This window comes from Pygoscelis adeliae, unplaced genomic scaffold (assembly GCF_000699105.1).
Source record: "Pygoscelis adeliae isolate BGI_AS28 unplaced genomic scaffold, ASM69910v1 Scaffold42, whole genome shotgun sequence".
NCBI classification, from domain to species: domain Eukaryota; kingdom Metazoa; phylum Chordata; class Aves; order Sphenisciformes; family Spheniscidae; genus Pygoscelis; species Pygoscelis adeliae.
In genome coordinates this window covers 1,189,386-1,214,102 of record NW_008824283.1, presented here as the reverse complement: position 1 = coordinate 1,214,102, position 24,717 = coordinate 1,189,386, and the positions used below count along the sequence as shown (strand labels likewise).

The 24,717-nt window shown below is 42.7% G+C and overlaps 1 protein-coding gene across 1 annotated transcript in view; it reads left to right on the top strand.

The window, feature by feature from the left end:
* Positions 1 to 24,717, top strand: part of ERGIC1 (endoplasmic reticulum-golgi intermediate compartment (ERGIC) 1) — a 72,269-nt gene that overhangs the window by 24,893 nt on the left and 22,659 nt on the right. Inside the window, exons 2-3 of the mRNA XM_009318553.1 lie at positions 9,506 to 9,567; positions 16,367 to 16,439. Of these exons, the coding sequence (XP_009316828.1) occupies positions 9,506 to 9,567; positions 16,367 to 16,439 (135 nt within the window). The remainder of the gene's footprint in view (positions 1 to 9,505; positions 9,568 to 16,366; positions 16,440 to 24,717) is intronic.

Genomic DNA, 24,717 nt, shown 5'->3' with positions numbered 1-24,717 from the left:
TTGGTCTCCAGCCTGAATGATCTTGCACTGACAACAGTCTCTCCGTAGCTTCCTTTTGATTCCATGATTTCACATAGAAGATATCCAGTATGGCCTCTTTTTTTTTTTCTCCATTTTCTTCCTTCTGCCTCTAAGCTACACTGATTTTGGGGGGCAGAAGGAAGCTTCTGAGACAGACGTGGTGACTAAATTCTGATCTCTCCTTTGTAACAGCAACCTCTGCTAAAGTTTTCCTGGAGAGAGAAAATGGAGTCTATTTGTGCACAGTCATCTTTGAATGTCAGATGGACTTAATCCAACTTATATTTATCATGACTGAGTTTCTTCCTGCTTCCCATGTCCTCCTTCTAAATGATAAAGCATTTTATGCAAAGTGAAATGCTGGATTCTCAACTATAAGTGATATCTCTGCTAAGAGCCTTAATAGCAGCAGGTGTTGAATGAATCATAGTCTGTAAACTTCCCTGTTGTCTCTAGGGACGCTTATTCCATAGGTGGTAGCAGCAGCAATATGAGGAAAGTAAGTTGTGTGGTAGCCCATACTGCGGACTGGTTGAAAACTCTTCAGAGCCATTGTTCCAGCTCATTTCATGTGCACTTAAACATGTTTCCTGAAGTGGGGTTGAGGTTGCTCATTCTCCTCTCCCCACTTCACACCCAGCTTGGTTTCCTGAACTGCTAATGCACCTCTTCTGTCATGAAATGACAAACTTAAAATAGATACAGCTATACAAATCTTGGGGGAAGAGCTGGTTGTCTGTCTCTGCATCAGATCTATAGCTCCTGTGGGGAACCAAATAAAGGGGACTGAACCAACCACCTCTGCTCTCTGAATGATATGTCTGTAATACAGCAATATAACAGAAATGTTCAAGGAGGCAGATAGGAAATGGCAAGAGGAAGAGTAAAAGTGTGTAGAGTGACAAATCTCAAGGTTATGTCCTTGTCTCCAGGGAAAATTAATCCTTTTCGAAGTTAAGGATGATTCGTCTCTTCAATGGCAGCTGAATAGAAATTGCTAGTTGGCTGGATTCACTGATGTCTATGTAAAGTAATTAAAGAGTCTGGTGTAATTCAGAAGGATGTGGCCTAAAAATGAATTTATTTATAATATCTAAATGGTAGATGCTCTCAAAGAAGAGAAAACACTAGATGTTTTCTAACCTGTTATCAGACAGAGCTGCCTCAAGATGACTTTTATGGAAGACGAAATGGGTGCTGGCATAGGCTTGACTGTCCAAGGTCGCGTTTGGCAGCTGCCTTGCTCTTTGTGTACCTTCCACAGTGCATGTAGTTTTCATCAAAAGCAGTCTGGGGTTGTTGTTTTGAATGAATATGCATTCCTAGAAATGCACCATGCAGCAGTTTTTCTATCCACCTGAAAAAGAAACTGAGTATAATTAACAAATAGAGTGCTTTATCTTCTTTTGGAAAAAAACACCTTTTTTTTTTTTTTGAAGAATGAGTTTCTTAACTTAATGTGGCTACTCTGCGTGGGATACCTCTGTGTCATTTTATTTCTTCAATGTGGCAAGTACAGTGCATAACAGTAGAAATTCTCTCTTCCACGCTGTAACTCCATTTACTGGTGAGTATGTAATGAATGGACTTCGTAAGGAACAGGCAAGCTCTTTGTTATGTTAGTCAGGAATTGGCGCGTGTGTGTGGAGAAATACTGACATCGAGCCGTCTTGGATTCTTGATATTTGAGGCCTGCAGCCGTACTCTGATTCACTTTTCTTTGGTTTGCAAGAAGGACTTGACAAATGGGAAAACCCAGCAGCAATATTGCACTTGAATAGATCTCCAGTTTGCAGGAGCTGTGCTACTTGCTGTTAAACTGGGTAAGGGCATTACCAGCACACAGGTAGAAGCACAAGGGGAAACAAGTTTTGAAAACTGCTTTAACGGGCTTGTATTCCCCTCTGCAGTGGCAAGGAAACATTTCTTGCATGAAATGATTCTTAAAAGGCCAGCCTAATCTTGTTTCTCTTTGTAGAGCAGAGAGCTTGGCCTACAAATTCAGTGTTAGCTGGCGTGCCAGGTTTTAGAGCTTGCTTTCTTGGTGTACAAAAGGGTCACCGGTTTTAGTGTGACACAGTCTTGCTTTTGAAAAAGTTCTGAAAAGACAGACCTATTGCTGCTGTCTGACTTACGCAGCTATCTTGGGAGTGAGTTAACCTGTACTGCAGGTATTTAAATATTTTGTGAAAAGAGGGAATCTCAACAGAAATCTGAGTGATACAGCCAGTATCAATGCCCGACAGCCTCCCACTGAAGTGCTGACTGCCACTGAAGACAGGGTTTATTATTTCTTTGCTCCTTTGTGCTGTGATTTAAACTTCAGATGATGTTTGACCATGGGCTTTTGTTGATCCAGGAAGCCATCTCAGCTTGGGAAGGTGTATTATTCTTCATTTCTTCAGACAAGCAACTTGTCCCTCTGTATGTGTCATAGGTGCCTTGCCTTTCTCTTTTTCAGCCTGCAGCCCCTCTGTTTCTCAGAGCAGTCGTGTTTCTTGCCAAGAAGGAAGCAATCAGGGATGGAGTTTTTGCTGACCCTAAAAGCCCTTTGGGACAGTTCAGGCTGCAAGGCTTCACCAGTTGGCTTTTTCTTATCTGGGTTTTCCCCTGTATCTTGGAAACCCTAGGGATATCTCCCCCACACCCTTTTTCTTCTCTTTGAGAGACATTATGGTATCTGATAGATTATGATGTTGCTCCCTTCTCATAATGAATGAGCACTTGTCCAGCACTGGGTCTCTAACATGCAGCATGTTGGAATACACTGACTCCGCAGTTCTTCAAATTTCTTATTGCAGTAGCAACATAATCTTTGTAGTATTTTCAAAGTAAACTTTTTGTATCTGTACTTGATAATCCCCCCAAATCTGCTGTAAAATTTTCGGTTATTTTTCAAAGAGATCTCAAAGCTCCTTATGTGTAATAAAATTAAGGTAGTTGTTCACTGTGCACTGGACTCGTTACTGATAATGAGTAATGTCACCAGGAATTAGTGACCTCAACTTCAAATGTGGTATTTGCTGAAAAATAGATGCCGCTTCTAAAAGCTGGTTAATATGGGAGGTGGAGAATCAAGCATTGTTTCAACACCCACATTCTTCTGTGTGAATCACAGCCATGGACCCTTGCTGCTAAGACAAGATGACATGATGTATTTGCGCCACCATTGACCTGCTAAAGGTGGAATGTCAGCCATGATACTGATTTTTAAATTTTTTTTTAATCATCTTTGACATCAGAAATGTAATTTGTTGTAATGAATGATCGTGTTCTCTAAACACCATCCCCTTTCAGTACGTGCTGCAGAAGTACCTACGATAGAGCCAGTATGCTTCAAAAAGAAGACTACTGTTTAAATATTGAGTTCTTCTGGGGAAAAACATAATCTGCCTGAAGAACAAAAATGTTTTTCCCCTGTGAGCATTAAAGCTAAATTTCGAAATCGTCTGAGGAGTGGAGAGGGATGAAAATTAATCTGTTTGCTGCTGACTTACGGTGCCTGAATTCTGTTCTGTGACCAAGTGCCACATGTGAATGTGTTGCACTTTTGCTTGGCTGCGTGATTAACTAGAATCCAAAATACAGTCCATGAGCTGCAAAACAATCTTTCCCTTGCCCCTTAGTTCAATCAGTAGAAACAGACCTTGCAGAAGGGTATATGAAAACATCCCACTGCTGCTCGCTCCAGAGTTGTGTTTCAGTGCTCCACAGACAGAGCTAAAGCACCTGCTGTCTCTTTGCAGTGACTCCACACAGTGAGTCAGTAGTATAGGGAGATTTATAAGCTGTGTTCTGAATGTCTGCCCTAGGTGACATGGCCAACGCATTGCTCCCTTGTTTGTGCCAGGGCGGGGTGGGCATGCTTGAGGGTTACAACAAATGCTGTAAACTGAATCGGTGTTCTTCCGTCTCTGATACGAACTCCTTTAGGTATCAGAGTTTCCCTTTGCTACAAGACATTCAAATTTAACCACCGTCTAGTTAGTTATACTTAAAAGTATTATTTTTTTTAATTGCCTCAAGTTCTTTGTTTCTTATTAATGAAAAAGTTAACAGCATCTTACAGAGATTGTAGTATTTTATGGAAGCTCTTTTCAGACTCCAAAGATGTCAGAGAGGATTTTGCTGTTCAGAGAGGTGGTAATCTTCAGTGAAATAATGTATTTATTACTTCATTTGCTGAAATATTTCAGATCTAGACTTGAAACTGTTCAGGTGTGTATTAAAGCATGCCCTGGCAGGAAGCCCTGCCGGTAGCAGCTCCTGCTGAGGGAGTGAGCTCATCCCTGTTCTCAGGGCAGCATTTGAAGTATCTACTCTAGAAAAAAATGCAGCGTTTGGGTAACATCTTCTGCCCTCCCTGTCACCCAGCTTGCACTGTCAATCAGATAGATTTGAAAGGAAGGTCAGGAATCACCCCAGGGCTGATGATTTCAACTTGCTTCGTTCTGTTGGGTTTGACCTACCATTGCCTCTGCGTAGCCAGCCTTGGACATGATTGTTTGTGGCTGTCCCACTCAGATGAGCACTACTGCATCTGCCTCTGGCTTGTTAAACACTTTAATGCTTTCTGTGGCTCTAGGAGATCCTGAAAAGTGAACACGAAGAGCATACCCTTCTATCTGAAGAAAAAAAAATGTTTGAATAGCAACAGCCCGTATTAGTCTAGATATAGCTTTTGAAGTCCATCTAATACTTACTGGCACTTGAAATCTGCCATCCTTTTATTTGGCTCCATTGAGGTACCCGCATCTGCAATTGAACCTCGCCGTCCACTTGTGCAACTGCAGTGAGACCAACCATGTAATTTCTATGTTTCTGAGAGGACTGTTGCACACCTGTCCGTCAGACAGCCAGAGTTCTGCCTCAGATCTCACTTAATCATGCTAAGGTTTGTGAATTCTCTGTTTGAACCTATTTAAGAGTGATCCTTGTGCTGCTCTTCTTTACAGTGCTGTTTGACCAGTTTGTTGACATTCCTGTCAGGGAGGTGAGAAAGTTTTTGGTTATGTCCTTTCAGCATTGGATTGAGGAAAAAAAGTACTGTAGCATTCCCTGATGATAGTTAACAAATGTTGGTTCCTGCGAAACTCTGACATTGCCAAACAGCCTTTTTTTATTTCTTTGTTTGCAACCATGCTCTCCATTGAAAGAAAAGACAATAGATACACTAGATGTGTCAGGAAATTCCTTTGTTGTAGTGATGACAGCCTAGTTCTATCTTTAGCCTTGTATTCTGGTATTGCAAGGTCCAGCCCTCCCTTTATGAGGATACGTATGACCTGGAGGAAGAGCTTTCCTAGCAAAAAGTCTGTTGTTTCTACTCTGTAGCTATGTCGGTTGATTGACTCCAAAGATACTACTTTGCCTTTCAAGTCTTGCCTTTCTGAACAAAGGAAGAATGTTGCCAAAAGCTAGGTATAAATAACATGCTGGCTGTCCTGTGGAAACTGTACGTGTGCATGCTTTGTAAGCGTAAAGTAATGTATCCCTCCGTGAAAGCGGGGTAAACTGCTGCACAGTACTGCAGGTTAAGAGAGCTCACTTAGCAGTTACTGCGAGGCAGTGAACATGCTGTAAATCTACACCCTGGTTTCTCATGGTCATTTTGAATATGACGACAGGACTATCAAAATGGATGTTCACAGTGTAGTACAGTGCGTCTCACTGTCATGAGCTGGCTGGTATAGCCTTTCTGAACATCCAGTCTTCCTCCAGCATTAGTGATATCTTCCACTGCTTTGAATGTGCCAGTATCAGAAATCTGTAAGGCAGCTTTTGCAATATATAGAGCACGAGGTTCCTCTCTGTTCCTAGGGTATAAATACTCTTCCAAGTGACCAATGCCTCAGGAACCTGGAGGCTTACTGGAATTTTTACTGCAGGTGTTTGCAGGAACATCTGACCTGAGGGCAAGTAAAACCTGTTCCCCTTTACCATGCATACAACTCCGTGGCCTCCTCCCTCATACATTACACATCATCTGCGGTGTCTAATCCTCATTCTTCTCTCTTCCCAGGGCAGTATAAGTGATCCCCTGAAATTGCTTTGAGCTCTGTGACGTGGCAAAAGGAGAGGGGTTTGTCTAGTGAAGTCTAGAAGTTAATCAGATTTTTAACCTTTAGGTCTGATAGGAGCTATGGCTTTCACAAATCTCTGGTTTCTTGGGGCTAAGGGTCTCCTGTTACAATAACTCCTGTCAACTTCATGGATTTGTTTGAGAAGTTTACTTGATTTACTTATTTATTAGAATTATATGTAATTAATGAAGCCTTCTTTGGGGTTCCATCCTCTACTTACTGCTGGGATCTCATATCTCTTGTGTCTCGCAAACAGACTTTTCAATCTGTTATTGAATCCTCTGCAATTTTTATCTTCTTTTAACTCAGAGTTTAAATCAGACTTAACAAGATAACTGTGTTCCCTGGCCGTGCCAGCATCTCCATCATTCTCGTCAAAGTTTGATGTCTTGCTATCCTTTTGGGCTTCCAACTTGCCTTTCTCTGTGAGCGTAAACCCAACTACTGTTTTCACCATCCTGGATCAAACTAAATAAATTGTACTTTCTCAAGCTGTCGCCAGTATCAGAATGCTTTATGGGAAGATGCCTGGTACCCTGAAGAGTATTTTTCCTTTACCAAAGTATAAACCTTCCTAATCCAGAGCATGTATTTTCCAAGCAGATTAATGTTCTCCCAGGATACATGCACATACCCAGTCCTTTTTCTTTTGGTTTGGTAGTGTCTAGGATTTACTGGTATCATGTGTCAGTGAGCAAAAGCTAGCCAACCGTGTTTGTCTCTTATTCCAAACCTGTCTCTTTCCATTCCCTTGCTGTTAATGTTAATTGTTTTGATCATTTCAGCATCCTTCTGCAAGCTTAAATGCACCTCCTCTGCTTGCCTTCCCTTCTGCTGCTTGAGTCGGGTTCTGGATGTCATCCTTGAAGCTTCTGCGTTCATCCATAAGACCTCATCTGAGCTTTCCTCCTTCCTCCCTACCATCCAGTCTGCTGTCATTGCCTCCTTCGCATACATTGTCCACTCTTGATTCTGTTATTCCTCAGTGTCTGTCCTTATCTAAAAATGTGTTAATTCTACAAAACAAAGCCATTAAAGCTTTATGCAGTTCTCCTGGGTTGTTCTGTACTCTTCTTGTATGTGCCTCTAGACTGTAAGTTCAAGGCTGAGACGCTGTTTGCCTGATGTTCTTTGCCTAGCAAGCTGCGTATGTTCACTGTGCTCATACATTAAGTGATCCTTAAAGTGCGTTAGGGCCTCATGTGACAACTGTTGTGAATGTGCTGCACTGTGCTTGCTGGGAGGCTTGAGCCTGTAAGTATAGACCCAAGAGTTCTCAAAACTCCAGGCAAATCAGACCCAGAGACCTGCTTAAAGCCCTTTTTAGATGTGTGTCATGGTAGTAGAAGATAGAGGGAATGTAACGTTGTGGTAGAAGAGATGGGAAGCAGAGTAGCACAGAGAGGGTGGACTGCCTTTGAAGCACTTAAAGCCAGGCGACAAATGTGGCTGGGAGCCATTGAACGCTTTCTGTAGTGTCTTTGCCTAATCCTAGCTTATTTACGCCATGTAAAAGTTAATTTGTGGGGTTTGGGTGTTACTTATGTGATTAAAATGGCAGTCTGAGGGGAGAGAACCCTGCCATGACGTCAACTTTCCACTGAGTTATTTAAAAAGCTAGATATTTTTTTTTTAATCCTGTGATGGGTCATCATTTTAATACTAGTAAATATTTCTCATTGTAAGAACAAATTTCCTTTTATAGTATCCACATGCTGCTGTTTTTACTGAATCCAGCATAGAGCTATTTCCTATTTCTAATTGTTCACTCGCACTCAGCAGTTCTTGCATGTTCATGTGCGCGCGCTCTCTCTCTCTCTCTTTTTCTTTCTCTCTCAGCTTTTTTAGCCTTGTTGATCTATTATTGTGAATTTGGCGAGACAACGCCAGCTTTCAGTGTTTAATGGGCTGTGAGCAGGAACGATCAGCTACTTCCTCTGCCTGTGAGACCATGATGTCATCAGCTGCGCTGGCTTTACCATCCGCTGCTGCTGTTGCTTTGGTGTATGTGGAAAGAATGTAAACAGCACTTTCCAGATGTTCCCAGGGCAGCTGGAGAGCCATAAATGGATTGTTTGGTTCAGGAATATTACTAATCTATTTAGGAGATGGCAGTGAATAGAGTCATAAAAACATATAGCTCCAATGCATATCCTGTGCAGCATGCTCTGTCAAGTGTATCACAGTGGGTTGTTGGAACGGTTAAGTGATTACTAGCGTGTTCAGGACTTGAGCTGGGTAGGTGAACTATCTTTATACCCGCTCTCCTTCCCTCTCTTATGTGTTCATTCCCTGAATGAAACACAGCAACAATGTCCTTCTAATATCATGCAAGGCAAATGCTGTTTTGTTCACCCAGAGTGCCTCCAAGTTGTAAGTGATCTCAACAGATGAAGAGTGAAGAAAAGAAAGATGATCTAGTTTTTAAACTCTCAGTATAATATTTGGTGTAGTAGAAACTACTGAATAAACATGGGGGTGTTTCATCTTGGTGCAGTATAGAATAGGAGTTTGGAAGCCAGTGTCTCTCATGCCTCTCCAGGGCTGGAAAAAACATCGAATCTCACCCACTTGTGGTATATCCAAAAAAAGTCTGTTTTGGTGGAGAACCAGTCACTTCCTTCTTTAGGGTGTGTGTGTGTTTTTAATGTGTTAATTAATTTTTATTGAGTGGTGGAAAAACTGATGTCAGAGCTGCAATGCGGCTGGACGTGCAGGAACACAAGGTTGTAGGAAATAATACAGCTAACATCATAAGGGCAGTGAAAGTTTAACCATGGAGAGTTTAAAATAGCAAAGCTGAGCCATATGGATATTAAAAGATATGACTGAATCAAAACAACGGTCTAATATTAAACTAGATTTTGCTGGGGGAGTAGCAAACTTCTTGGGTTAATTTCTGCTGTGTGTCCAGTGTCCAAGGGTAGGTTTCTTGTCTCAACACCTTGATTTCTGACTTTGGTATTGTCAGTTTCTGGCTATTGCAGGGTACAAACTACAAGGGGCAATATAGGTTGAGTCTCACTGTTTTTTTGCCAGGCCTCTTTACTCAGGAGTCTGTAGAGTATCCTTTTCCTTTTACGGTGGCCTATAAACTTGTCCAGCATGACTTCTTCCCTGGCACCTCTCACAGTTCAGATTGCAGAGATCCATGACAGCAGGGCGGAGGGAGGCGGAGAGAAGCGCTTTGGAAATTGGAGCCAAGAAGGAGCACAGTTACATAATTGTACAAAAGAAAAAGGATTTTTTGTTTTGTTTTTCCTTCTCATATCCTTCTGCAAACTGAAAAAATGTTGTTGGAAAGCTGGATGGAAAAACTTCAGCATCGTTCATCCCTGCGGGGACATGAAATGTATTGAAATGTTCCACCTGTTTTATGGCTGTTGCTTTTCCTTTTTCAGGTTTGACATCTACAGGAAGGTGCCAAAAGACCTTACACAGCCAACCTACACAGGGGCTATTAGTAAGTAACACTTCTTTTTGATGTCCTTGCATACCCCTGGTCTAAAATTAAGATCATTTGGCTTCTCTGTCTCCAGGGATTTTTTTTAATGGGATATTAAACACTGGAAAGGGTATCCTTTGTTGCTGAGAGTTTATTTTGCCCAATCTGTCAGGCCATCCTAAACGGCGGAGTAGTTTGCATGGATTCAGAATCTCATCAACAGAAAGTAGTAAAGATATATTGCAATGAATGGGAGCTCCTAAAAGCTAGCGCTGAAATACCCACTCTGCTAGCTACTGAAGTAGCTAGAGAGCTTTTTGCTAGTGTCTTACCATGAACAGAAGCTGTGAGTCTGCTCCAAACACTGCGGGGGGGGTGACAGCAGATTTTTTTACCTCTCTCTGATGGGCATCCCCTCAGTCAGTGTGAAAAACAGCTGGTAACAGTTGGATTCACAGTTAGTGTACTCAGGCATTTGCTTGCTGAGGAGACTTGAGGAACCAAGCTACTGCAAACAGGGAATCCAGGTTCTGGATCAGTAACGAGCAGTGTGGGTGGCAATATGCAGTGGCCAGCAGTGAAGATGATTTGGGAAACACATATTTCTCTCACAATGTACTCAGGGGATTCATCTGATGTTGTAGGTGGGACTAATGAGCAGAGATCTTATTTTGTTGTTATTTGTCATGGTTTTAAAGAAGAAAAATTGCTTGGTCAGAAACCACCGATAGCAATCCACTCTCACTCCCATGTATCAATACATAGACTTCGGCTGATACAAATCTCTTGCCTTGGGCCCCTTTTCCTTCCTTCCTCCTCCTGAGTAATGCAATTTCACACAATTATATGCAGTGAGCGCACTGTGCAGAGTGGTAAACATTGATCAGGTTGATCCTGCCAGGCCTGTAATTAGACGCCTCACGCAGCTTTCCTGTTCCATTGAACAGTGACTTCCTTTGATCATGTAGCTGTGCTCCATTCATCCATTCTTGCAGATGGGTCAGTAGCCTTGTATGTCATTGCTGACATGAGTGATGTCATATCACTTGGTGACAGCAGGCATCAAATAGAATGGAATCAGTAGCAGTGAATCAATGGACACAAAGGAAAGCCCTTGGTGAGCTAAAGAAACTCTTCATTCCTTACCGTGAGGATGGTCGAAGACTGGAACAGGTTGTCCAGGGTGGTGTGGAGTCTCCATCCTCGGAGATACTCAAAACAACTAGACCCGGCCCTGAGCAACGTGCTTTAGCTGACCCTGCTTTGAACAGGGGAGTTGGATGGGATGATCTCCAGAGGTCCTTGCCAGCCTCAACTATTCTGTGCTTCTGTGAAGATAGCACATTACTCTAAATATTTACTTTCAGAGAGTCCTTGTCCTCCGTGTTCTCCTGACCGCTGAATTACTTGTATGTTGACTCCCTTTTAGGTTTGCTGAAACTGTGAACAAAGGGCTTGAATAAAACTGCTAATTTAGAGGCGTATGAGATTTAGTGTTTTGAAAGAACACTCTGAACTTGTTAGTGATCCTGCCTTCCCTTCTGTTTTGGAAACTAGGAGTTCCCACACTATAACTGGGCTCCCTTTGAGAATTTGTCTTGTTATGAATCACCTGCAAAAGAGTATGTTTTAGAAACAAAAAAACCATCAAAGACCATTCAGTGTTAGGCTTTCTGATCTGCAGTAAACAGCTCAAGTGATAAGTCTGTTGTGGGAAGGCTTGAAGGCTGTGACTCTTACTTAAAATTATTAGCTGACTTATTTCTCTCTATTGTTATTTGCAGCTTCTCAGGCTTTGATTTTCTTCTCTAACTGGTTCTCCTTCTTTTTGTCAGAGTGTTTTCAGACGGGCTGATATAAGCTTTTGAACCACACAGTCAGCCAACAAGCTGGTGGCTTTGCATGTGAGGATCTTGTGTGCAGCTTTCCTAATGGGCTTTCTGTCTGACCAAGCCTGTGACTTGTAATTTGAAAGCCAGTAATCTTGCGTGTTGTAGGAGGCCATGAATGAGACCAGCCCATTGCCATGCCAGTTTGAAGCCTGGGAAGATTGTGTGATTTCATGATAAATGCTTTAGGGAAGTCAGCTTGTAATAACATTAGGGGCTTGCGGGTAAGGGAAGGTTCTGCCTCATAAAAAATCTTTTAGGGTCTAGTAAATATGTGAAACAACTATGGCTGCTACTGTATTTTGGCTTTCTTTAAATCTTCCAAGGTTTACAGAGCAGATATAAAATAGCCCGTAGTAGCTGACTATTAATTTAGTCAGCTAAAATCACCACATGATTTCTGCTGAAACTTTAGTTCAGTATCACTTCTGGTGCTGAAGGCTTTCTGGAATAGGAATGGATTTACTGCAGGATTCCTACAGTTGTTTTTGGATGGTAAAAAGGCCTTTTTTAAAAAAGTTTGAGGTTTATTAGGGAAGAAGGAATAGATCAGTTTACAGAAGAAAAGAGATGGAAGGTACCAGCTCTGCTTCTGACCACCAGGACTAAAATGGCCAACTCCTCTAAGAAAGAAGCAGCTCAGGCAGAATTAAGCGTTAGGGTGTTTTGGTGGAGAAGAGCAGGCGATCTCAAACACAGACAAGTTCAGAAGCCAACTGGAGGGTTATTGAGTCTTTCTGTTATGTATGGTTTTGTAATTTCAAAAGTTGCAGTGAACGCGGCATACAGGATATTTCAAATCTGTGTAGCAACCCTTCCGGCTATCAAAAATTAGTAGGAATGAAGGAACCAAGAACAGTCTACTGCAGTTTACTGGAGTGAGGTTTGTATAGAACAACATACCCACTGCTGTGGACTTCTCTGAAAAGGGTGCAGAAGTTACTTATTCCTTTTTCTCAATAAAAATCCCTTCTTTCAGGCAGCATTGCAATCCCTGTGCCACTCAGCTGGTCATGCCGTTGTTGTCCCTCTTCCACCAGATGCTTGTGCCAGTCTTTGCAGGCCTTCCCACCCCTGTGGAGTGTGTTTGTGATGCCAGCACATGGCCATTCTAACAGACTTGACTAATGTGGTGACAACTTGGCCATGTTTGGGTATGTAGGCAGCAGCAGCACATGCCCTGGCTGGCTGACAGTTGGCATCTGGCTGGACAGGAGCAGTCTGACTTCTTGAGAGAGGGGCCTGCAACTCAGACAGCTGCTGTAGCAATCCTGCTATTTAGCAGTCAGTGTGGATGCATAGTTTGCATGCACATGTTGTATGCACACATGGTGATGTTAGCCAGAAATACTCTATGCTGTTTGGAGGCTGAAGTTTTAAATACACATCAGGAAATATCAAAGTTATGATTCACATGGCATCTGTAACAAGACCCATTCCTTGCACTTCGTAGCAGTTTGCTCCATTGAACAATAAATACTATTAATTTTATGCCTTAATATAGACATGGATCCACATTCTCAGTCTGTATGATGTGTTAAACACTTTGCGTTTCTTTCATTTCTTGTGGGGTGGGGAGGAAGAGTCAGGAATGTACATAGATGGGCTATGTATCAGAAGGGATATGTACAAAAAGGTTAGGTTGTCAAACCTAGTGTAGGAAAAGAAAGCTTGGGAGAATTTCCCATTCTTTTGGGATTACTGATTAGCCAACAGCAGTGTATTCCAGTGTGTAACACCAGCAACCTTTGATATATTGGTCATGTTATCATATTGGAGTTTTAAGAAACCTGTCTTAGATGGTCCTTCAAGCTCTGTGGGAACATCACAGTGCTCTTGCAGTTAAGCTAAGCTTTATGCATGAATTGTTTTATTCTGTCTGATCCTAGCCTTTAATCTACTTTCCCAAATATAATACAGTTGTCAAATGTGGGTGGCAGGAATTGCACATTTGCATGGAAGCAAGTAAAGGCCTTCACTATGAAATAAGTAGCTGAAGCACTGCATGCGTAAATTCTTATGCTGGGAACATTGTATATGCCTGCAGCTTCATGTGAAGGAGAGGAGCTCGCATTCTGTCTCTGAAAAAAATGTTGGCTCAAGAGACAGATTAACGCATAAGACTTTCACATAAGTCTCATGCCAAAGACATCCCCCATCCTGAAAATATGTGTGTACAAGAAGAGTTTAACACAAGAGCGGCCATGCTAGCTAGGTCAATGCAAATGTCCATGTAGCCTAGTACCCTCTTGCCAGGAGTGGTCAGCGGCAGATGCCTGAGAAAGAGCATGAGGACAGGTTAAACACGTCGCCAGGCTTCGGTCAGTTGGCAGTTCTGAACTTCTTGAGCTAGAGGTGGTTCCTTTGTGTTTAGTAGCCCTCAGTGGATTTATTCTTCAGGACATGTCTGATTCCTTTTTGAAATCTTACAGACCTCTTTTTAAGCATCCCCAACATCCATAGTCAAGAATTTTCAGAACTTAGTTAGGTGTTGTGTAAAGGAGAACCTCCTCTTGTTTTTAACCTCCCCCTTCCCTCCCATTCCCATACTGGAAGAGACAGTAAGTGGTTGTTCAGCATTCATCTCCTTCAGGCTGCTCATGGTTTTATATACCCCTCATGTCCACCCTCAGTAATCTCTTTTCCAGGTTGAAAACTAACTATGCAGTTTGAAGACAGCATTGAGGAGCTTTGAAGGTCAATCCCTGCCAGGTGTTTCAGGGCATTCTTACAGGATTTTTTAGATATAGGTTAGTGGAATTCTACTGTACTGTATTTGGTAAGTATTGTCACAAGCCTTCACTGCAAGAGCTGGATTGGAAGATGGATTTGAGGGAGCAAATACTTTGTATACTGGAAAAGGAGAAGATAATTTGATGATAGAAATGGCAGAGAAGAAAAGTAAAAAAATGGAAAACAGAAAGCTCTGGGAGAAAACTTACAGTTAGTAGTAGCAGGCTTGCATAGAAGTGCTGGAGAGCAGAGAGGTCTAGCTGATGCTGTGGAAAGCCTTTACAGGATGATAACAAGCAGAGGAGAATATGGGAAGCAATTAAAGAAGAAAGGGTTGTCTCTTTGTCAAATGCTCTCCCCTGCATACTGCCAAAGATCAGAGATCTTGTGTCTCTGCTGTTCAGTGATTTACAGTAAGAAACACTGGATCAACTAGTCTTGTGCCTAGGTTGCTTTTTTTGTGCTGTTATGTAGGTGTATATGTTCTCATAAGAATTTGCTTCTGTGCTTTAAGTAGACCTTTCTCCTCCCCCATGCTGTATGGTGCACCATGGCAGTGGCTTAGCTGGGTTACAGCAGTGTTGTTCTTCTGTGTCTTGACAGCCAAGACTTGGAAGCAACTGTGTGACCATCTGAGGCTTCTTTTTAGAAATGAATATCCCCTCTTCCTTCCCATTTTCCTACTGGTCTTTGACTTTGTTTTCCCCTTTTGTCTCTTTCTTCATCCTAGCTAATGGATTTTTTTAGCATTTCTTTTAATCCCTTGCACTTTTCAGAGGGTCGGTAAATTAAGCCACCCTTGAAATGACTCTGATGAGGAAGGGGAAGCAATGCATTTCTCTTTCCTCAGAACTATAAACTGACTAATCTGAAGAATGAGGCACAAGGCTTTAGGTCACTCAAGGGTCTATCTCAGTATTTGCCTTAAGTACCTCCTCTTTTCTTTCCTTCCCTTGCCTCTCACATTCTCTACCAAGGGAGTTTGGACAGGCTCAATGGTATGATAAAATTGCTCCCCAGCCAGTTATTGCTTGAGCTTCCCGAAGGAATGGATATTCAGGCTGTATATGTCATGTGGAATAAAGTTGAGGAACAGGGTTTTTCTTATGTATTTCTCAATCCTAATTAGTGGCTATGGTAAATGGTCATTTCCAAAGAGTGCTTGGTCATTGTAACTCTGCTGGGATTGAGAGGTGAGCCAGATTGTACTCCTGTTGTCACAGCCCTGGAATAGCATGCCATTTCCTGGTTTACTCTTTTGTATAGTGATTCATGGTGAACTCGGGTATTTTATTTAATACGGATACATATTGCAGCCCTGTCTCCTTGAGTTGGCACGTCCTTGTCTACTACAATCATCCCTGCTCCATAGGATTTACAGCTGTCCTTCCTTCCAGCCCCTCCTGTGTGGGTCAATGACTGTGTCACTGCTGCGTGAATGTCACTGTACAATGTTCTGGATAGCTCCCTCATGAAGAGTAACCAGTAATACGCCAGTTACTTTGGGTTCCCTCCTTTTAACTCTAGGTTGGCATTCTTAGAAAAGACATGGGACTTATTGTCCAGGTACTTCACTGGGAATTTTCCCTCTCTGAAGAGTCAGTATATGGGCAAATGGAGAAATCAGAGAAGTATCGGGCATTGGCTAGGCTAGCCTATTATCGCCGTGTCTCTGCTGTACCAGCTCTACCTAGTGGGTAGCGCAGGCTTACATATAGCCTTAGAACTTGACAAAGAACCAAAATGCCTCCTAATCCACAAAACACTGCGTAGCTGACTGTATGCTTTTGAAGCAAGGAGATGTTGATTCTTTTTCCTTTCTGGAGGTTTTAGCAGTAATGGAATTACATTTCAAGCAAGGGCTCCAAAGAAATCATATTGTCAAGAAGGTGGGAGAGCTGGCAGGCCAACATTGTGTGCTGGAGATGGAGAACACAGGAGCCATGGGGAAATGGAAATCATGATGGAAAAGGTAGCCCAAGAATTAAGATACCCAGCAGGATGTTGGGTATTGCCATGCCATTGAAGTCACTGCTCTGATGGCCTCATCTGGGTCATTGTCTCTAAAGAGTGTTAGTTCTCAAGTGTGTCTGGGTGGCATATCCATAGGGGGAATAATATGCCTGTGTGCAAACAGTTTATGTCTTTGTTAAAGATATGAAACTAACCTTTTCCTCGCCTTGCCTCTTTTCCAGTCTCTGTCTGCTGCTGTCTCTTCATACTGTTTCTCTTCCTGTCTGAGCTCACCGGATTCATAGCCACTGAAATGTAAGTAAAACTCATGTTTTCCTTTGTTTGAATGTATGTGCATATATGATTCTTTACAGCTTTACTCCGTTATCTTGGAAAAACATGCCTGTAATTTCACTAGGTCAGTTAGTTCTCTAGTGGTTTTTGGATTCCTTTTGGTTGAGACCGAATTCTCAGTCATTCGGCTTTTTAATTTACTGAAGTACGCTAGGCAAACTTGGTTCTAAAATACTTTTATTAGATAAAACTGTTCCAGACCTGCTTGATCCTTTATTAGCTGCATACTGGATTTCTCTGTTGAGCACAGTGGATATTTTTCATGTGATCACAGATCACATCAAAAGCTTCTGACCCTTTTCAGTTCTCTGGTGACCAGGTGTAAGGTAGTGTGAATACTTAGAAGGTCAATACCAGTCAGTTGTGGTTTCCCTCTTCCTCCTTAGGCTGTTGATTTCTTGTCCTTATCTGAGATTTGCTTCCCCTCTCCTCCTGAATAGGCGCTTTCCTCTGTACTTGTTTGATTCAAAAGTGATTCTCAAAAACTAGTGTATTTTTCATCAGTGATACTCTATGTTTAAATGTCTGGTGCGTACTGGTTGAATCCACATGGTCTGTGCTCCGAGACTGTGGGGTCCCATAGCAGATACGGTGGGATCTCTGACAGGACGTTTTCTTTTCCCCTCGCTTCCCTGTGGATAAAATGGGTATCACATTCTGCCAGTCTTCACTGGATGTTTTTGGAAACATGAATTGCATAAAATACGAATTATTATTAGTTTAATGTTAATAACACCTTTTTTTTAATGTCAGAACTGAATCTCTGATACATGCAGATAGCTCTACTCACACGTGAGTTTTATCTTCTTTCTTTTCGCCTGTTGAGCCTTACTTGGAAACTTAGTTAACAGGTTTTGTGCCTGAAGACAGGTTGTCCCACGTAACCTCTTTGGGACCTTGCTTTGAGTAAAATGGAAATAATTTCCACTTTAAAAAATTTCTCATAGAACAAGTATTTTAGTTAATCCGTGGTTTTTTGGTTTTTTGTTTTTTTCCTGTTCTCATGCTCCTCCTGCCTTGAAGTAAACTTTTCTTAGTAACTATTAACACAGGTACCTTTGTTCTGGGTTCTAGGAAACATTCTCCATCATCCTGCTGATGTGGCAGTGAGCTCACTAGACTGTGATGCACAGTTCCTGGATAGCTAGGAAGGGTGGAACTTTTGTCAGACTTACGTGATGGTCCAGATAGCAACAGATGTCACTGCCGAGCAAAAAAGCTCTGAAACGCATTGGGCTCACGTGCCATATTTAGACTGACCGTGCTTTACGTTGGCTTCTGATAACCATGTGGCTTTTTAATTGTTTTTGTGCAGCTCTGACTTGGGTCAAGAATATAATTTCAAGAATAATTTTAACCTTGAGTAATGTTTAACCTTAAGACAGTAGTGTAATCTAGCTCTGGCTAATTTTTTATGCCCATTGCACATTTACTTCAGAGATGGTATCTTAAGTTTCTTACTCACTCACTGTTTCGTTGAATTCAGTTCCATGCATTTGCTTGTAAAATACTAGGGCCACCTTATCAACCCACTTCTCTCAGGAGCTGAGTTTTCTTGGTTTTCTTGTTTTAAAAAAATAAAGAAAAGCTAGACAAATTGCTTCAAGGAAAATGGTTATTTTTCTTGCTCTCCTCTTAGATCTCATTCTCTCATCTGGTTTTCTTTTTTCTGTTAGTTAATGCTTTACCAGAGGAATTAGTAATATTTACCTAATTTTGATCCAATTATTTGAGTGCACATTGCCTTTATGTAGTGGTAGTTTCCTGATTAGAGATTTCTTTTTGAACAGCAAAATTGTATGATTCTCTGAGGCCTCTTCATGCTTTTTTCCTGACAAGATGACGCGTTTTCCGCAAAGATATTGGAGGTGCTGTAAGTTCCTGCATGCTCAGCTGACAAGTTTCTCATTAAAACCTCAGAGAGATGGTAAACTGCCTTTCCCAGCAGGAGCTGTGTGGGGAGGTGGTGTTTGTAAGCAATAAAGCAGTAAAATTTTAGAGAGGATGTCATGGAAGAGACTGAGACAAATGAATGCAGGAAACTGATTCGTCATGGACCGTCCAACACAATAGCTTGCAGAATATGAAAACCTCCTTCTGATGAGTTATAGGTCATCAAAATCTCTCTTGCTAGGAACAGATCACCCACAGCATTTGTGAATAGGCTCCCCCTGCAACAACGGAAATACTTCAGAAAGTCACATAACAAAGTGCTTCCCAGTTCAGCAACTTCAAAAGTAGAAGTAAACTTTTCTTTTTCCATTTCTTACTCATTGCTTTCTCTTCTGGGAAACACAGTACCTTAATGGTGTTCAAAGATGTTGTGAACCTCTTGTGCTTCCCTTTCAAGTGTGTATTACTGGCAGTGCGTTGCGAGACAGAAGTGTGGAGCTCTACGTGGTCTGGAACAAACAGTGTGAGAACTCTGTTCCACCATTTAAACTGGGTGGTAACAAATAACAGGGGAGATATTATCTCACAAAGATATTTTGAGCCTTGTTTGCCCATGAATCTAATACTTTTAAAGATATGGAAGATTCTTTATGTGCAAACTGTTCAATTCCCATCAACTTTTATTGCAAGCTTCGAGTTTCTTTTGTACTAAGAGTCTTCTACAACAGATATCTCTCCCAGCTTGAAGTCAGCCAGGATCTGAATGATTAACTAGAGTGTGCACTTACATGGGGTGAGCTTTCCTGCTTTGCCAGTGCCAGCTGTACTATGAGACTGCATCAGTCTTTCTCCTCTTGTGTAATATCTCCCTTAAAGTGGTCATGCGCTTGACAAAGCTGGATTGCATGGGGATAGCTGCACATTTTTGATGGCAGGGTGAAATCAAGAGCACTTGGCCTGGTGCCTGACATCAGAGATGTACCAGGTTTGCTGATGTGGACTCATGCTTACCTCATAGCCCTATTATGCCGAGTAATTGTGCATGGTGTGTGTGCACTGACAGCCTGCTTCAGGGCAAGTCAGCAGCAACCTCAACAGCAGTGGTACCCACAGGATTAACTGTCTAACTCTCACCAACGGGAGGTTTCTTTAGTATCTGCATCAAAGTGAGAGATTGGTGTGGTTTGTTGAATTCATGCTGCAACATGAGAAAATCAGGTCTGCTCTGCACCACGCTAACCCCTAATACTTGCTAGCTTCTACCCACTGTTGGACTTTCTTCTACATTCGAATGACTGTAGGAACTTAAATTCCTGGTATTACTAGAAATCTCAGTTTGGTCACTCTTGCCCAACTTCAAAGCTGTTTTTCCTTGACCAGCCCATTGTCTTAGAGTTTATAGTCTCAACTGCTAAAGACTTGTCTGGGTGGCAGAAAGCCAAGAAATTACACCCTCATCTTGAGGATAACAGTCATAACACTAAAACCAAACAGATTACCTATGTGGGGAAGACAGCGTGCATCACAGTAGCTATGTCATAAGTCGTGTGGGCATTTCTAATGAGCACTAAGATTGCGTCTGCACGGGAGCTTACTTCAGTTAGGAAGCCGAACTAAGACACTGTGCGCATTACAGCGCACATGCAGGAAGTTCATGTAGCATAGGTAACGTGCTATAAATGCACATCCTATTTTGCTGCTGACTAGCTTCCTGTGTAGACGAGCCCTGAGTAGGGTAGAAAACTCCTGGTTTCTCATCTTCTAGATTTATTGCGTGACCCTAACAGGCAGTCCTCTGAGCAGCCACGAAGGAAATCAAAGCTTGCTTCCTAGGTGGGGCTGCATCCTTTTCAGGAGAAGGATGGTGAAGGTCTGGTGAGGGAAGAGGTTCTTCTTTCTTTGCTCAGCCACAACCCATCATTGTAGTTAAGGGGAGAGTGAGTTTAATTCTGGAAATCAGGGATCTTCTTGATTTATTTTGTTTGTTTGTTTTCTGTCCAGACTTAGAGTGACTGAAGACTTAGTCCAAAACAAGAACTTAGATCAATCTCCTGATTTCTGTAAAAGACAGGTAAAGAAAAGCAGGTCCATGCTCCACATTTGAACCTCTGCAAAACTGACAGTATCAAACACGGTTGTCGCACTGAGCAAATGACTCAAATGGCTGAAGAAATGAAGCTAAAGTGTTAAATGCGTCTGGTATTTCCTGGGCAGGATCGGTAGTAGATTGAGAGCTGAGAGTAGATTGAGCGCTAGAAATTGCTTGGCATACCTTCAATGGCCTTCCTCATTCATCTTGCTGTTACGTTACAAATCAAGAACGTAGAAATCACCTATCTCTTTTCTAATTAACTCGGATCAGTGCTAGAAGTTAATAGCTGGCAAGATGATAATCCTGCAGTTTTATCACTGTAATTAGGTCATGAATTATGTTCTGTAGGATCAATAAGAGTTTTCCAAGTATTCCATCATTAAGGAGGAAAGATGTAATTAACTAATCTAGTCTGCCTTGCATTGGCAGCCAGGGGAAGGGGTAGGAGGATACGAATATGATACTTGTGGTATGAATGTGGCTGCTCAACAGTAATTCATCTGCCACAGCACACTGTAGAAAGCAACAGACCATTCCTGGCAGTGTTTTGGGTTTTTTTGTTTTGTTTTGTTTTAATGAAGCAACTGGCACTGAACAGACTGAAGTGACAAGTTTGCCACTTGTAAGGCTGTGCCCCTCTGCAAGGCAATTAATTAATCTGCAGGGCAGAATATCTGTCATAAAAATACTGCCTTTGCATAAAAGCATAAATCATCAGCAATGTCCAAATCATTTGTTCATTTAAGGTGACCAGATCATTGACTGGGGACACCTATTTGCTTTAATCTTTGTGAAAAATACCTTGGCCAGTCTGTGAATATCACACAGCCCACCTCCTGTGCTGGGACCACATCATGTGCAGCATGACTTGACTGTTCATGCAGGCTGTCAGGTACCCCGAATATGGGAGGAGGCAAAACGCCAGGAGTTTCTGAGACCAATGTTGCTTGCTCACACTGAATTCAATTGCATGCCCAAGACCGATCCTGCAGTGAAGCAGAATTGTTATCATACCTGCCCTAAGAGCTTTTTTGTCCCTTAGGTCTCCAAGGTACGTTGAATGTGTCTTGTGGCTCTTGGCCCATGAAAATTTCTCATAACAACCTGCAGGATGAAGCTGCACCTGCTGTAAGCAGCAGAGTGTGATCCTGGTGCAGCAAGAGTTCCTTCTGCTGGAAACCATAACCTTGGAGCATAAGCCATCTGCACGGGGAGCACAATGCTACAACTCCTATGTTCTTATCCAGGTCCCAGGCACTAAGCTGGAGATGCAACTCCACCAGCTCATCCGGTTGAGGCAGATGAAATGCTGGAGCAAGCTAGACCAGCATAGGGAATACAGCCTAGTAGTCAGAGGGGAATGGGAGTTGTAATCCTGCTCTCACCATGGACTGACCTTGAGACAGACGCTTTTCTGTAGAAGGATGTAATACTTAGCTGCCGACCTCTCAGGGGTGCTAAGAACCTTAATTAATGTTTGTGTAGTAACTTGGAGATTACCTAATAAAAGGTGTTATATTTATGAAGTGTTGTTATGCCGTTTGTCCTAATGTACATGTGTGGGTTAGCAGGAAGCGGAAGGTCATGTCATGATGTCATTTGCAATTTCTGACTCAAATCTACATTGACGTCTTTCAAACCCTTCTCCTTCTTCCTGCCTCCTGGAGAAGTGTAATTCCTTCCTTTGTAGGACAGTGCGTTTTCTGTGCTTCACAGCTGAGCCAAGACCTAGTCTGGGACAAAGACCTTCTCAATGAAGAACTGACTGAGATTCTGAGCATAGAAAGATTACAAATGGCAGAGCAATAGACATACGCACAATTTATTACACAGTAGAGAATTTGCTGACCTGCTTGTTGTTTCTTCGCACAAATTGAAAAGAAGATGGGTTGTTTGTCCTATGTTGGGTCTTCTCTGGTCTGGCACAACTGAGAAGAAGGTAGTGCAGGAATCTCCGCTTCGGATGGTTGTGTTTCTGGAAGGTGGTTGATTAGAGGTGAAATGGCAAGCGGGAGCCAAGGGAGCTTGCCTGAGAAAGTCTTTTGAGAAGCTTTGGGCCCCCTCAAGAAAGAATAATTATTTTCTCTCTTAGACTTAGGGTCCTGGAGACCAGAGAGTGCCTCCTGGGAGTTGGAGGACAAGGTAAAATGCAGTTTGCTGGAGTAAGTGGTTGTATTTTCTGTATGGCTGATGACTGGGGAGGAGGGTGCCTGGTTGTTTGCTGTGAAAGAGGGAGAAAAAAGGCTAGAACTTGAAGCAAAAACTAGGACAAGGAGTACAGAGGACAAGGAAGATGGGTTTAGAGAGCACCCAGGCAGCATGTGAAGCTCTGAAAGGTCAATGCAGTGTGTCCCCTCTTTTCAAACGGCCGCAGGCTCTTCAGCTGTTGAAGTGCTGAAGTGTCTAATGATAGTGGCCAGGGTTGCTGGGTGGAAATAAGTCACTGGGGAAGTTTTGTTTCTGGGGAAACAAAGCTGTTGTGTCATAAATCTAAGTCCTAAAGCATGGAGAACGGGTCTGGCTTTCTTTGGATAAAATCTTAAAGAAATGCTGAGCCCTCTTGCCCCTGTTTCCCCCTTCCATTCTCTCTCACGTGCCATTTGCATGATCTGCAGTCTTAGCCAAAGAGTCCTACCAACTTTTTCTGTGTAATGCTGCAAGTTTGTAAGCAAACAGGATAAGCAACTGAGAAACCCAGCAGCACCGCTCAGGAATGTGAAGTATTTCAAAGTGGCTCTTTCTAGAAGTGAAGCAGATTCTTTCCGTGTGGATCATGGCTCCTGCTGCGTGGAGAAACTTTCCTCCCTTTCCTTGAATCAGTGGTGAGAGGCCCTGTGGAGGGAGAGGTCCACCTCTCACCTGTCCTATTGCCCTCATTGTACTTTCATAGCTCTGCACCTCACCTCTGCTTTATTGTGCCACTTTCATACAAATAGTCCTTAACAGCAGCCAGTAAAATACCAACTCCTATGTGCTTAGGGTCTTCAGAAGAGCTACATGCCATCTTTGGAGTCACAATACGACCCTGTATGCTGCCTCTCTAAACAGCCATAGAAGCAGCTGTGTTTACAGTGTCTTTCTGCTTGACCTCGGGTTTTATTTCCCTTGTGACCATCCCAGATTCGCTATTAAGCACTGTTACTCCTGGGATATTTTACGTTCCAGGAGGGACAGCTATAAATTAGAGCCAACTTCATTTCTTCCACTGGAGACGTTATCCCTTGAGGCAGAGTTACTAGAGGTGGTAAATAGTGCTTTTCCCAACATCCTAGGATTGTCCAATTAAATAATAGGAAGGCTGTGTGCAATTTGGCTTCTTGGCCCTGGGGAGGAGGATAGCAAGGGAGGTGTGAGTGCCAGTTCTCTGCCAGTTCCATCCAGAATTTGGTGGTGGTGGTTCAGGAGAAGATCCTGGAAGGAGCATATCATGATCCTGGAAGTTTGCTTTACCTGTGAGGTTTCCAGAATGTATTTTGGGAGTGAAATTTCCAGTTTGTTGAAAATTATGTTTCTTCTGAGGTTTGCCCCAGCAAGCGTAGCCTGTGGTGTGTTGTCATTGTGCCCTTGGTTCCCCATAGTGAGAGGAACCTCAGTAACACAGCAGGTCAGCGCAAAGGGTGTGCTTTGGAGCCCCTGATAAGAAACCTTGGTGGGTTTGTTAGCTTGGGCCCTCTGCAAGAGCTGATGCTGCCAGGAGGCAGCAGTGGCCAGAGCTGGGAGGGGGAAGCAGGGTGCTCCATGAAAGGTGGCACTGCAAGTCCAAGGGAGGGGAAGGAAAGGACTGTCATGAGCTGTCAGATGTCTAAGGAGTGATAGATAGCGTTATGAAATTGGGAACACGAGTAGGAGAGAGGCAGGGGGCTACTAGGTAAAGAGGAGGAGGAGGAAATGGCTGTGAGCCTTGCCCAAGGGACAGGTTGGGAACCGTCGGTCCAGTGACCGGCGTGCAGGACAGGAAACCAGTTTTCTTTATCTGCGGCTAATGGGCTGTGTGACGTGGACAAACTGGCCTACTTCTCTTTGCCTCAGTGATCCAGTCTGCAACCAAGTGACCTCACCACTTGCCTTCCTATGTAAGGGCTTCCACCGGCTCCCTGTGCACAGTTTATTCTTTGACTTCTACCAGCAACCACTTCTCACTCGCTTATCACTGAAAGGCTTATGTACCTTTGCTCACAGACTGTGCCTGACTACACGTTTTCTGACAGGTTCAGAGTTGGAAATCAGCAAATACAAATACTGACCTTCCTAGAG